This window comes from Xyrauchen texanus, chromosome 6 (assembly GCF_025860055.1).
Source record: "Xyrauchen texanus isolate HMW12.3.18 chromosome 6, RBS_HiC_50CHRs, whole genome shotgun sequence".
NCBI classification, from domain to species: domain Eukaryota; kingdom Metazoa; phylum Chordata; class Actinopteri; order Cypriniformes; family Catostomidae; genus Xyrauchen; species Xyrauchen texanus.
This window is the reverse complement of record NC_068281.1, coordinates 48,966,390-48,980,765: the sequence shown is the minus strand read 5'-3', so window position 1 is coordinate 48,980,765 and position 14,376 is coordinate 48,966,390. Positions and strand designations below refer to the sequence as shown.

The 14,376-nt window shown below is 43.2% G+C and overlaps 1 protein-coding gene across 2 annotated transcripts in view; it reads right to left on the bottom strand.

The window, feature by feature from the left end:
- dsg2l (desmoglein 2 like) overlaps positions 1 to 14,376 on the bottom strand; it is an 84,824-nt gene that overhangs the window by 38,642 nt on the left and 31,806 nt on the right. For both annotated transcript variants that reach the window (XM_052127891.1, XM_052127890.1), the window contains exons 3-6: positions 4,860 to 5,015; positions 3,945 to 4,086; positions 1,146 to 1,306; positions 266 to 400 (exon numbers count right to left, since the gene is read on the bottom strand). In XM_052127891.1, the coding sequence (XP_051983851.1) occupies positions 266 to 400; positions 1,146 to 1,306; positions 3,945 to 4,086; positions 4,860 to 5,015 (594 nt within the window). The remainder of the gene's footprint in view (positions 1 to 265; positions 401 to 1,145; positions 1,307 to 3,944; positions 4,087 to 4,859; positions 5,016 to 14,376) is intronic.

The window sequence follows — 14,376 nt, the reverse complement described above, 5'->3', positions numbered from 1 at the left end:
AATTATTTTATACGTCATAAATTAATCAGCATCTCATGTCATTAATTTGATAAAAAATTTTGTCAATTGATAGCCCTAATTTTTTACATGTACATGTAATTTACTGACATCTTAACTGTGAAATGTCATGTACAGAACAGTATAAAGTATGTCAGCATTGCATAGGCCACCCTGATCTCTAGATATTGTTATTGGCCATTAAAAAACCCATATTGGTCAGCCACTAATAAATTCACTTGAGTAAAAAACACAAAAAATATCTTACAGAGTTTTTCTCCAAAGTAGGAATGTTGTCATTGACGTCAAGTATACTGATGACAACTTTCCCCATTCCTGTCATTCCGTTTGGAGCTCCATGCATATCTGTCCCTTTAATGGTCAGCGTGTATGTGTCTTGTTTCTGTCATCAGATAAACACAAACATCTCTCTCATGTAAAAGTAAAACAAACTACCTTCCAAGCAAAGTCCTGACAAATATTTACCTGTTCTGACTACTCGTTTGTTATTCAGTAATTTATTATCAACACTACAATTATGAAATATCTCAGCATTTTCTGATAACTTTTAGTAAGAACAATGCTTTGAAATATTACAAAACAGAGACCTAAGGAAAGGCACTATGTACAATAAATATTTTGATTATTTTCAACTATTTTAACCAAGCATTATTATTAAAAATTCTGATAATTCTACACATATAAAACCAAGTCAATGCAAAATTAACCTACCTAGCTATATTTATATATTTTGAAATATGTTTTTGACAAATAATGTCTTGTTTTAATTTAACTAAAACTAGTTTTGTAATTCCTTGAGGAAACAGCAGTGCATGCACGGCTACAAAATAAATATCCAGCAAAGGAGAAGAAGGCCAGAGCAATAGGATATGCTTTTCACATACTACATTTCAGCAGTTTTCTGTGAACATAAGCGAATTATTTGTCTGTATGAAATAACCAAAATGTGATTTTGTGTCACGTTTTCTCACCACAATGAACATTTTGGAAAGAAACAATAGACTCCTATGAAGGCATTCACACAATGAGCGAACATTCACAGGCAGATAAAGCTTATATATAAGTTGTTTTGTTTTTCTAAAACATATTCCTTCAAATTCAGTGACCTTATGTTAGTGTTTGCAAACCTCTCTGTCAAGCGAGTTGTACTTGACATATATCCCACCAGTCTCTCGATTAATGTAGAACATGTTAGCATGACTCTGTTCAACGATACTGTAGGCAATTTTGGAATGCAGTGTTCCTGCCTCATCTTCATCTGTTGCTGTAATGGTGATTACAAATGTGTCTGAAAAACATGCAGAGTACAGGTGGTGGGGGGGGGGTCAATATTTCAATTTATAACAATATTATTTACACATGGTACTGTATTGATTTTCTAACACCAAAAATCTAAATCTTCAGTTACATTTTTCACATGAATATTTTTAGACACTATTCATAGCATGTGTGTGAGTAGACTTACTGCAACATTAGGTACATTCAATTATTAGACATTCAGTTAGTTCTATTTGACCAAAATGTTAAATGTTAAAAATGTTAACTCAGAAAGAGCTAAGAATATAAGTCTATACCTTGTTTTAATTATAAGTAAGCGAGCAAAGATGGCAAAACATTCCAGTAAATAAATATAACAGTTTTTAAATCACAATACTCTACACAATATACATCACAATATTATTGAAATGTGACCCTGATACCAACATAATATTAGGTTTAATTAATAGCTGCAACCTTTTTAGACTCCTAAATACAGTACCCCATAAATTACTTGACACTTAAAGATTTATAAATTGCATTAGATAACAAAATATCAAAGTAACATTTATTGTCAAGAAAGATAGCACAAGCACACTTGTCAAGCAAAATGTTTGATAATAAGTTTGTTAGGTTTCAAATAATAAAACAACAGATATAGTATTGAAAATGAAGAAACTACAAAATTGAAGAACTCCACATGCGGTTACTCTGTTTTGACACCTGTGTGAATTTGAGGGAAACTGACTTACATCTACTAAAAGTCACATTGACACTAGTTGTTAAAAATCCATTGCAATTTATTTTTTCACTTGCCACTTTTATCATTTCTATCTAATGCAATTATCACAGCTCCGGTGAGTTTGTTGGTTTGTTCTGTTTGTTTTGTTATTTCTCTCCCACAGGCACTGCTGGCATGCATGATCGGGAACGCTGATCATGCCATTAAGCAGCACCTGGTTTTCCACTGATTCACTCCCTACTTAAATCTTTTCATGTTGTCAGTATCTTTGCTAGATTGTTGTTTGATGTGAAGTACTTCCCTCACTATCTCTGTCTAGTTGGTCCTGTCTTGTGTATCTGTTTGTTTGCTCGTCTCCCACGTGTTGGGAGAGTGATTGCCTTAAAAGGCTTTGCAGAGGTTTATGGGGTTTGCTAATTTCAGCCAACTCGCCATGCCTCTGATGGATCTCACCTCCACTCGCACTGATTTTGTTTGTACCCCCGGGGTGAGGCCACGTTTTCTAAATTAAAGAAGCAGTTTTCTACCAGACCCATCCTAGTAACTCCCACCCTGCATGTCAGTTTGTGGTGGAGGTGGATACTTCTGATGTTGGTTTCGGAGTGGTCCTGTCGCAGCGCACTTTCTTGGATGGAATGATACATCCATGTGCCTTTTTTTGCTCCGCTTAACACCAGCAGAACGGAACTACGTTACTACTAGTAACAGAATTGCTGGCTGTCCAGCTGGCTTTGGGCAAGTTGTGTCATTGGTTAGAGAGTTCAGGGGTACCTTTCGTGGTCTGGACTGGTCATAAGAAACTAGAGTACATTCGCAGCAACAAATGTCTTAACTCTAGACAGGCCCGCTGGGAACTATTTTTCACCTGTTTCTATTTAGTTTTCTCATATCATCCGGGCTCTAAAAACATCAAGCCCGACTCATCACAATGTTTTGTGGTCAAGACGTCTTCCGTCCCACTTCAGTGGTAGGCACGGTATCTATCACTGTCACGGCTCCGGTGAGTATGTTGGTTTGTTCTGCTTGTTTTGTTATTTCTCTTCTCATTATTTCTCTTTGGTGTTAAGTAACTTATCTCACTCTCTCTGCCTAGTTGGTCCTGTCTGTTTGGATGCCTGCCTGCATGTCGGGAGTGTGGTTGCATTCCAGTTTGCTGTATGCTTGTTCTCTGCGCTCACAAATTTTCAACAGAGGATTCCTATCTCTGCCCGCATGTCGAGAGAGTGATTGCCTTCCAATCTACTGTGCACTGGTTATCTGCACCTCACTAAACTTCAACGGAGGATTCCTTACGAATCTGCTCCTGACTACTACCAAGCACACACACACACTCGCCTACAAACACACTATCCGAGTCCTCACGGATCTGCCCACTGCGCGGCCATGGCGCGCACACATCCACGAGCTTCTCCCTCTGCTACTGCATCCGGTACTGTGTTCTCCATTCACCAGCATAGTTTAAGATGCTATTTATTGTTAATAAATCCTTTGAACTGTTCCTCTGCTCTTTGGTCTCTGTCTCGCCCTGTGACAGCAATGGCATTTAGAAATGTTTAGGTATAAGTAACCAATTACTTTTTGGGGCCACTGTATGTAGCCATTTATGCTTTATAAAGCTAATTGAACATTGGAATTGGTCTGAGATGTTTGTTGCGCTTCATTCAAGCATTTGTCTTTAGGGAGACATATTCCATTGTTTTCAGAAGTTCAACTTTGTTTTGTACAGTATATTGCCTTGCTCGATTATATTGCGATTTATTTTAGTCTTTATTTGATTCATGAAATAATAATCAATTTATGTGCTTTTATTATTATTATTTCATTTTCATGAATACATCAAAAATGTTCACTAATCTGATCTGAGAAAAAGCTTCAGTTAAATTTTCAGATTGAATTCAATGCACAGTATGATGAATGATCTTAGTACCTTGTGCACTGAGCTCATGAATGGCTCCAATCATCTGAATGTTAAATACAGGAGGACAATCATTCTCATCCAGCACCACTATCCTCAAGTCAATGTCTTTCTCAGCGTAACTGCCATTCAGAAACTTGGCAACCCCTCGAAGCTGGAATACAGGACAGTCTTGATGAAATACAATAAGATGTAATTTTTTATATTATACATGTACATAATTTAGTGTTGCATCAACTAATCGACATAATCGATAATGAATACATCCTGTGACAACAAATTTAAATTTTTGGGATATGTATGTTGTGCAAGGAGAGGCTCTGTCACTTTACTGTAGTGAAAAGAGTGTTTGCATGCAGTAACTCATTTGTAAATTGGCTGAGGGCATGGGTGCACTTTGTTGCATTATGTTCTATTAATAAAGGTTGGTTGTCTGGTCAGGTGCATTGACAGAACACTTGTGCTGTTTAATGCAAAATGTAAAGTGTGTTTTTGTGCACAGTATGCACATTTTCTGTATACATACACTATCCAGATGACCTATTAAAATGGCAAAAATATGGAGTAGACAACAGACCACACTGCACGGAACACTGTATCCCACAGTGCAATATGCTCACGTTGACCTTCATTTCATGATGCCACTCATTTGACAACAATGTATAGTTTATTTTGGAATAATCCCTGCTGTTTCAACTACTATAAAAATAAATAAAAAAAAAAAGCAGGGAGCATACTGTGCATACTGCACAGCATTCAGTAACTATTCCATTCTAAATATAGCACGGGTGTTGCACTCATGTCAAATGTAGCTGGGAGCCGCTATCTTTAGTGCTTTATACTTTCACTGATTACTGAGGGCAGGACAGGCACACATGTAATAAATGTTTATAATCAGGTAGAACAAATGAAAGAGGGTGTGCTCACATGGTAAGTGGGTGTTTTCTCTCTGTCTAACACTCCATGGATTTTGACCAAGCCATTCTCACGTCCAACAGTAAACAAGTTGACAGGGTCCCGATCAGCCCCTGGTCCAGTCAAAGAATATCGTATCGTGGTCCTGGTCTCCTCATCTGATCGAATCTGAAACACAAAAGTACATCTGACTCCACAATTGGCTCCACTTCAAGGAAACACTTGTTTTAGGTTTATCCTCTAATGATCACTTACTACATATTGAATGGCCCTTAATCAAGAGTGCAGAAATCAGGAGGGGGATGGGGCAACAACCCCCACCCTTAACCCAAACGTCAACAGAAATTTGTCTGACATGAAAGAGTGTAGTGGTGGTGGGCTAAAGCACATAACTGTTAATCAGAAGGTCGATGGTTCGATCCCCACGGCCACCACCATTGTGTCCTTGAGCAAGGCACTTAACTCCAGGTTGCTCCAGTGGGATTGTCCCTGTTATAATGCACTGTAAGTCGCTTTGGATAAAAGTGTCTGCCAAATGCATAAATGTAAAATATGTGCACTTTCTAGCACATATTTGGAATAAATACAGTGGAAGTTGACTAGATAGAAATTACTAGTCCTAGTGAGTCATGATCACACTGATGAATTGCACTAGCAATAAATGTATCAACCTTCAGTTTAAACAGGATCACACCTAAACCAAAGGAACACTTATATCAGCCAGGGTAACTAAAAAAATAAACCTGTCATAACATAAAACGAAATAATTAACTTGAAACAGAACTTGAAACAAACTATAACCCATAGTATCCCCTTCTGTCACTCACTCGACGTTGTGACGCATTAGCGTCGAACGTCTTTTTAAAGACGCGTCTTTGTCAAGATGCCCAGATATGGCCCAGATATGTCCAGATGTGGCAGATATCTCTCCGCTTCTGACAGTAATAGGCGCTGCCTCGAGTGTCTGGGTCGTGATCACACAGAGGCAGCATTTGTGGATTTCTCATATACTCATTGCGAGGACTTAACCATTGCATCGCTGCGGTCGCGGCTTTCCTTCCTTAAGGGGAACGCCACTCCAGCCGCCCCCCGCGTCTTCCCAAGGGAGTGAGGATGACTCAGCTGGCGATGGAGGCGATATGGGGAGTTCAGCTGGTGCTGTTTCACCGGGTAAATCCCCACAAACTACCCGCTCCCCAGCACGCTTGCTTGCTTCCGTCCAGGCTCGATGTGAGACCGGCTCGCCTCATGGCCGGTCTGATGTCTCCGTTGGTGCCATGGAGCAGGATGATGATGTCACGGCTGCATTGGAAAGCATTGCGGCGTCTGAAGCTGAGGCCACCTTCGGGTTTGCCCGCCAAGTTCGAGGCTGACGCCCAGATGTCCGATATGCCATGAGCGTGGGCTGGACTGGAACCCTCCGTCCTGCCCTCAACCCTCACGGCTAGACGATTGGTTCCTCAGGTCAGATGTCATGGGGCATATAGCATCCTCAGCCGCAGTCCAGTTCCTGGTCGGGACCGTGGTTACATTGGCACATCATCTGCCTAGAGTTGCTGGCTGTATTTCTTAATCTGTGGAGGTTTTTCCCACTGATCCGAGGCAAGCACGTCTTGATCCGTTCGATGTTAGAGTACATAAATCGGCAGGGCAGCGTGCGCTCTCGTCACATGTCATGAGAAGTTTACATGCAGTCTGATGCCCATGCTCCTTTTGGCATGCTACAGCTTGCTGCTCCAGCATCAGTAGATCACGTAACGCGGTTCAGTGTAGGTGGTGCTATTGAATAGGGTACCCTTGTGTCACTACAATTGACACATCGTCGAGTGAGTGACAGAATGGGAACATCTAGGTTACTAGTGTAACCCCCGTTCTCTGATGGAGGGAACGTGACGTTGTGTCCCCCTTGCCACAACACTGTACCAAGCCGCTGTAATGGCCGAACCTTATTCTCGGCTCCTCAGTGCAGAAACTGAATGAACAGATACACAATCCCCACCTTTTATACCCGTATGTCCAGACTGGACATGCAAAATTCAGTTTGACAATTTGGCATTGGCCTTTTTCATATTCAGAGGTATCTGAGGCTCCCGAAAGAAGCCCCTTGTGTCACTACAATTGACACAATGTCTCATTCCCTCCATCAGGGAATGGGGGTTACACTATTAACCTAGACGTTATTATGAAAAGACAACAGCCAATAGCAAGTCCCCAAGCAAACGCAACATCAGACGTTACAGTATATTCCTGGTAAGGACTTTAATTCAATGTAGTTTTACCACTTGACATTTAAATAGGTTAACATGCCATTTTGCCCTTTGCACCAACTAAAACTAATTAAAATGCAGACAACTGATCGGTCCATCTAATCCAGAGGTGGGGAACCCTGCTCCTGGAGGGCCACTGTCCTGCAGAGTTTAGCTCCAACCCTAATCACACAAACCTGAGGACACTTATCATGGTCTTGATTACTTGGAAGATTTAGGGGCAGGTGTGTTTGATTAGGGTTGGAGCTAAACTCTGCAGGACAGTGGCCATCCAGGAGCAGGGTTCCCCACCCCTGATCTAATCACTGATCTACAAAAGCCCCAGACAATGAATGAAAAAAGCCTGGACCATGAATGAAAGAGGAAGAGAGTGCTGGATATTTGTCACTGTCATTTTTTTGTTTGTAGATGCATGTAAGGAGATGTTCCATAATAAAAAAGTCTAGATGTTTATGTAATTAGTCATAACTTAGTGATTTGACGATAGCTGCAGAATGACCATATACTGTTTGCATAATGTTATCTAACTAAACTGTTTGCACAATATTATCAAGTAAAATAACGGTGTTTTATATTCTATGTGGGTTTCATGTTATTCTTCTTTCAAGAGGGAAGTTTGTCTTGATTCACAGTAAGACCAGATTGATATCGAAGATCAGTCATAAAGTCAGCAGCATTAGACAATGCATTAGTAGGATAATGAACAAATATTGCTCTGTATCCTATTACTGGGAAGAGGAAATAACATTAACCTGACCTCTTCAAGTCACACAATGTCGAATGCAATATGCTGCTTTAAAATCAGTATAACACACAGGTCATAATGTGCATTTGTGACAATGTCAAACTACAGTGTTCCACTGGGCACTGGTGCTCTTAATGCTCTCAATAGAAGGGGTGTAAACCACAAGATCACGATTCGATCTTATATCTGTATGCTGATACTCAAAGTCGGCCGCCATGAGATTTCGATTTTTATTCAATTCAGGGCCCTGCGATCCATTTTAAATGATATTACAGTTTGTGCTATTTTATACAATCTAATATAATTTGAACATTTTATTGAGCTCTCTGAAAAGTGCAAATCAAGTATTCACATTGGAACATCCACAACAAAATAAGGTACCGCAGTTGTTGAAAAACAGATGTCGAGAAAAATAAGTGATATAAAAGGTCTGGCGTCAACACAGTGTTACCTTTTCAGGTGTCCTGACATGGACTGTCTGTCCATCTTTTCTTCAACAGATGGTACTCCAAAATAGGCCTAGTATTGCTGCAGTCACCGCATGGATAAATCATTAGCAGCTCTAAACCTCTAATGGGTGCAATAACATTAAAATATTAATAGGCCAGAGCTGAATGCCACAAAGATCTTTTTCGCAACCTTTTTTTTAATAATTGTATTATCTTCCCTGAGGTCCAATTATAATGCCAGTAAAGCTTTTTATGCACCAGAACAGTCATAATTAAATAATCTTTGATAATTTTCAACCCTTTCTCTGGCCCTCTGTCTAAAAGCTGGGTTTTAAGCTATCTGGCCCTTTAAGACTTCAATGCCCACTGTTATGATAGGCTAACTTCGTGCAGCCCCTGAAATTCAGCCATATTTGAAACTCAATCAGAAGAAAATGAACAAGCTTCACATTATAATTTATGAAACTACATTTCAGGGTTAACACATAACGTAGCAGCCCCTGAAATTCAGCCATATTTGAAACTCAATCAGAACAAAATGAACAAGCTTCACATTATAATTTATGAAACTACATTCAGGGTTAACACATAACGTATACTCAACATTTTATGCTCGTTTCGAGGACAATAACACCGCCCTCGCGGAGAGAGCACTCGTGGCTGACACTACGGGTGTGGTTGGTTCACTCTCAGTTCCTGTTGCGGATGTAAACCGATCCTTCCGATGGGTGAACATCCCAAGTCAAGTCAAGTCAAGTCAAGTGGTTTTTATTGTCGTTTCAACCATATACAGTTAGTACAGTACACAGCAAAACGAGACAACGTTCCTCCAGGACCATGGTGCTACATAAAAACAACAAAGGACCAACACAGGACCACATGAGACAACACAACGAAATAAAATACCTATATAAAAAAACCTATATATACCTATATAAAGTGCACGTGCAAACATGTCCAAAAAGTACAGGACAGTACAACAAATTTCTGACAATGAACAGGACAATAGACAGTGCAGCGCCGACCAGTACTCAGTAGTGCAAAAAGATGACAGTTTCTAAAAATGTAAACATAACATACTATGAGATAATGTTCTATGCACATAGCAGTTATTGAGGTAGCAGACAGTTATACAGTGACAGTAATTAAAGTGCAACTCAGGACACGTGTGTGTCAAACCAGTCTCTGAGTATTGAGGAGTCTGATGGCTTGGGGAAGAAGCTGTTACACAGTCTGGCCGTGAGGGCCCGAATGCTTCGGTACCTCTTGCCAGACGGGAGGAGGGTAAAGAGTTTGTGTGAGGGGTGTGTGGGGTCGCCCACAATGCTGGTTGCTTTATGGATACAGTGTTTTTTGTAAATGTCTTTGATGGAGGGAAGAGAGACCCCAATGATCTTCTCAGCTGTCCTCACTATCCTCTGCAGGGCTTTGTGGTCCCAAACGTTGCAAGTCCCAAACCAGGCAGTGATGCAGCTGCTCAGGATGCTCTCAATAGTCCCTCTATAGAATGTAGTGAGGATGGGGGTTGGGAGATGTGCTTTCCTCAGCCTTCGAAGAAAGTAGAGACGCTGCTGGGCTTTCTTGGTGATAGAGCTGGTGTTGAGGGACCAGGTGAGGTTCTCCGCCAAGTGAACACCAAGGAATTTGGTGCTTTTGACGATCTCCACAGAGGAGCCGTCGATGTTCAGCGGAGTGTGTTCACCTTGTGCTCTCCTAAAGTCAACAACCATCTCTTTTGTTTTGTCGACATTCAGGGACAGGTTGTTGGCTCTACACCAGTTCGTCAGCCGCTGCACCTCCTCTCTGTATGCTGACTCGTCGTTCTTGCTGATGAGACCCACCACGGTCGTGTCATCGGCGAACTTGATGATGTGATTCGAGCTGTGCATTGCTGCACAGTCGTGAGTCAGCAGAGTGAACAGCAGTGGACTGAGCACACAGCCCTGGGGGCCCCAGTGCTCAGTGTGGTGGTGGTGGAGATGCTGTTCTCGATCCGGACTGACTGAGGTCTCCCAGTCAGGAAGTCCAGGATCCAGTTGCAGAGGGAGGTGTCCAGGCCCAGCAGGTTCAGCTTTCCAATCAGGTGCTGGGGAATGATTGTGTTGAATGCTGAGCTGAAATCTATGAACAGCATTCGAACGTATGAGTCCTTATTGTCTAGGTGGGTGAGGGCCAGATGGAGGGTTGTGGTGATGGCATCGTCCGTTGAACGGTTTGAACGATACGCAAACTGCAGTGGGTCTAGTGAGGGGGGCAGCTGGGTCTTAATCTGCCTCATGACGAGCCTCTCGAAGCACTTCATGATGATGGGTGTAAGTGCGACGGGACGGTAGTCATTGAGGCAGGACACTGAAGACTTCTTTGGCATGGGGATGATGGTGGTGGCCTTGAAGCACGTTGGAACGACGGCGCTGCTCAGAGAGATGTTGAAGATGTCGGTAAGAACATCTGCTGGCTGGTCTGCACATCCTCTGAGCACCAGCAGCCAGCAGCCTTCCGTGGGTTGACTCTACGTAGAGTTTTCCTCACATCTGCCGTGGTAAGACAGAGCACCTGGTTGTTGGGAGGAGGGGTGGACTTCCTCACCATCACGTCGTTCTGCACTTCAAACCGAGCGTAGAAGTCGTTCAGCGCATCTGGAAGGGAGGCATCTTTGTCACAGGCAACTGATGTTGTCCTGTAGTTGGTGATGGCCTGGATGCCCTGCCACATGCGCCGCGTGTCACCGCTGTCCTGGAAGTGACTGTGGATTCTCTGGGCGTGTGCGCGCTTTGCCTCTCTGATTGCCCGTGACAGTTTGGCCCTAGCTGGTCTTAGGGCTGCCTTATCGCCTGCTCTGAAGGCGGAGTCTCGGGACCTCAGCAGCGTGCGCACCTCCGCAGTCATCCACGGCTTCTGGTTGGAGCGTGTGGTGATGGTCTTGGAGAAAGTGACATCATCAATGCACTTGCTGATGTAGCTGGTCACTGATGCTGTGTATTCCTCCAAGTTGGTAGAATCGCCATATGTTGCAGCCTCCCTGAACATGTGCCAGTCAGTACACTCAAAACAGTCCTGAAGAGCAGAGATGGCTCCTGCTGGCCAGGTTTTCACCTGCTTCTGAAGCGGTTTTGTGCGTCTGACGAGCGGTCTGTATGCTAGAATTAACATAACAGAGATGTGGTCTGAGTAGCCGAGGTGGGGACGGGGCTCCGCCCAGTACGCGCCTGGGATGTTTGTGTAAACAAGATCAAGCTGCTCAGCCCTCTCGTTGCAAAGTCCACATACTGATGGAATTTAGGGAGCACTGTCTTGAGATTTGCATGGTTGAAATCTCCGGCGACAATAAACAGTCCGTCGGAGTGAGTGTTCTGCAGTTCGCTCATAGCCCCATACAGTTCACAGAGCGCTTCCTTAGCGTTAGCGCTGGGGGAAATGTAAACTCCGATTATGCAAACAGTGGTGAATTCCCGTGGTAGATAAAAAGGTCTGCATCTAACAGTCACAAGCTCCAACAGCGATGAACAGTAACTAGAGACTAGCATAGAGTTCTTGCACCATTCCGTGTTGATGTAAACACACAAGCCACCACCGCGAGTCTTACTGCAGAGAGCTGTATTTCTGTCGGCACGAAACAAGGCAAGCCCGTCTAGCTGAATGGCGGCATCCGGAACTCTGTCGCTGAGCCACGTCTCCGTGAAAACAAAGACGCAGCAGTCTCTAAACTCACGCTGCGTAGCCTGCTGGAGTCGAATATAGTCCAGTTTATTGTCCAGGGAGCAAACATTTGAGAGCAGGATAGACGGGAGAGCCGGCTGGCTAGGGTTTGTTTTTAGCCTAGCATGGACCCCCGCCATCTTTCCGCGCTTCGCTTTCGCGACACCGCTACGACGTCCTCTCCCCGGCCACCGGCATCAGGCGACGCCGAGGGCTGGAGGCCTGGTCTCCGCAGCAAGCCGAGTACGCGTAGCGCCTCCTGCAGGTCATCATGCAGCTTGGTTTTTGCATGAGTCTTATATTTCAGTAGTGTCTGGCGATGGTAGACACGAACACCGGTTGCTCCGATGTCCATGTGTTGCAAAAGTCGGGCTTTTTTAACAAAAATAGCACCATTGTGGATCCGGAGTGGCCGCTGCGTGCTACCGCGCCGCCATCTTGGATCAATTTCCGTAAAGCCGTGGGTCCAGACAGCATTCAGGGCCGCATCATCAGAGCGTGCGCAAACCAACTGGCTGGCATTTTTACGGACATTTTCAACATGTCCCTCTCCTTGTCTGTAGTCCCCACATGCTTCAAAATGTCCACCATTGTCCCCGTACCAAAGCAATAAAAAAAAAATCATTGTCCCCTGTTGCTCTGACCCCCATCATCAGCAAATGCTTTGAGAGGTTAATCGGAGATCACATCTGCTCTGTGCTGCCCACCTCTCTGGACCCATTGCAGTTTGCCTACTGCAACAACCGCTCCACTGATGATGCCATTGCATCTACAATACACACTGCTCTCTCCCACCTGGAAAAAAGGAACACATTTGTGAGAATGCTGTTTGTAGACTACAGCTCAGCATTCAACACCATAGTGCCCTTCAAGCTTGATGTGAAACTCCAGGCTTAAACAGCTCGCTGTGAAGCTGGATCCTGGACTTCCTGTCAGGCAGATGTCAGGTGGTTAGAATGGGCAGCAACATCTCATCACTGACCCTCAACACTGGAGCCCCACAGGGCTGTGTTCTCAGCCCACTCCTGTATTCCCTGTACACATATGACTGTGTGGCAACACATAGCTCCAATGCCATCAAGTTTGCTGATGATACGACGGTGGTAGGTCTGATCACTGACAATGATGAAACAGCCTACAGAGAGGAGGTGTACTCTCTGACATGCTGGTGTCAGGAGCACAACATCTCCCTCAATGTCAGTAAAACCAAGGAGCTTGTAGTGGACTTCAGGAAGAAAGACAGAGAACATCACCATTAATGGAGCACCGGTGGAGAGTCAGCAGCTTCAAGTTCCTCGGTGTCCACATCACTGAGGAACTCACATGGTCCGTCCACACTGAGGCCGTTATGAAGAAGGCTCACCAGCGCCTCTTCTTCCTGGGATGGCTGAGGAGCTTTGGAATGAACCACCACATCCTCACACGGTTCTACACCAGAACTGTAAAGAGCATCCTGACTAGCTGCATGTACGGCAATAGCATAGCCCACAGCCCACAACTGCCAACCCCTGCAAAGGGTGGTGCGAACTGCCAGATACATCATCGGAGGTGAGCTTCCCTCCCTCCAGGACATATATAACAGGCGGTGTGTGAAAAAAGCTTGGAGGATCATCAGAGACTTCAGCCACCCGAGTCATGGGCTGCTCTCACTGCTACCATCAGGCAGGCGGTATCGTAGCATCAGGACCCACCCCAGCCGACTACATGACAGCTTCTTCCCCCAAGCAATCAGACTTTTGAACACTTGATCTCTCACGATCAATAATCAGCACTGCACTTTATTAATCTTATATCCCACACTGGACTGTCATAAATATATTCTCCACCAATACAACTACTATCTTTTTTTATATACTCTTATTTTTTATTTTTATTGTACGTGTAATCTATATTATGTGTATTGTTTCCTGTACATTGTATATTATTATTGTGTTTTTATAATTTATTATTATTGGATATTAACACCTTATCCTTGAGTAATCATGCTAAATTGCTAATTTGTTACTAGAAAATTACTGTCCATTATATTAAACACAGTTGAAAGATTTTTTAAATGAAGCTTAACTTTGTCTTTGTGTTTGTTTTTTAGTTGCCACAGTATGCAATAGACTGGCATGTCTTAAGGTCAATATTAGGTCAAAAATAGCAAAAAAGAAACTTTCTTTAGAAACTCGTCAGTCAGTCATTATTTTGAGGAATGTAAGCTATACAATGCTTGAAAATGTAAAAAAAACTGAAGATTTCATACAAAGGTGTACACTACATTCTTCAAAGACAAAGGACAACAGGCTCTAACAAGGACAGAAATAGATGTGGAAGGCTGGATGTACAATTAAACAAGAGCATAAGTACATCAGAGTCTCTAGTTTGAG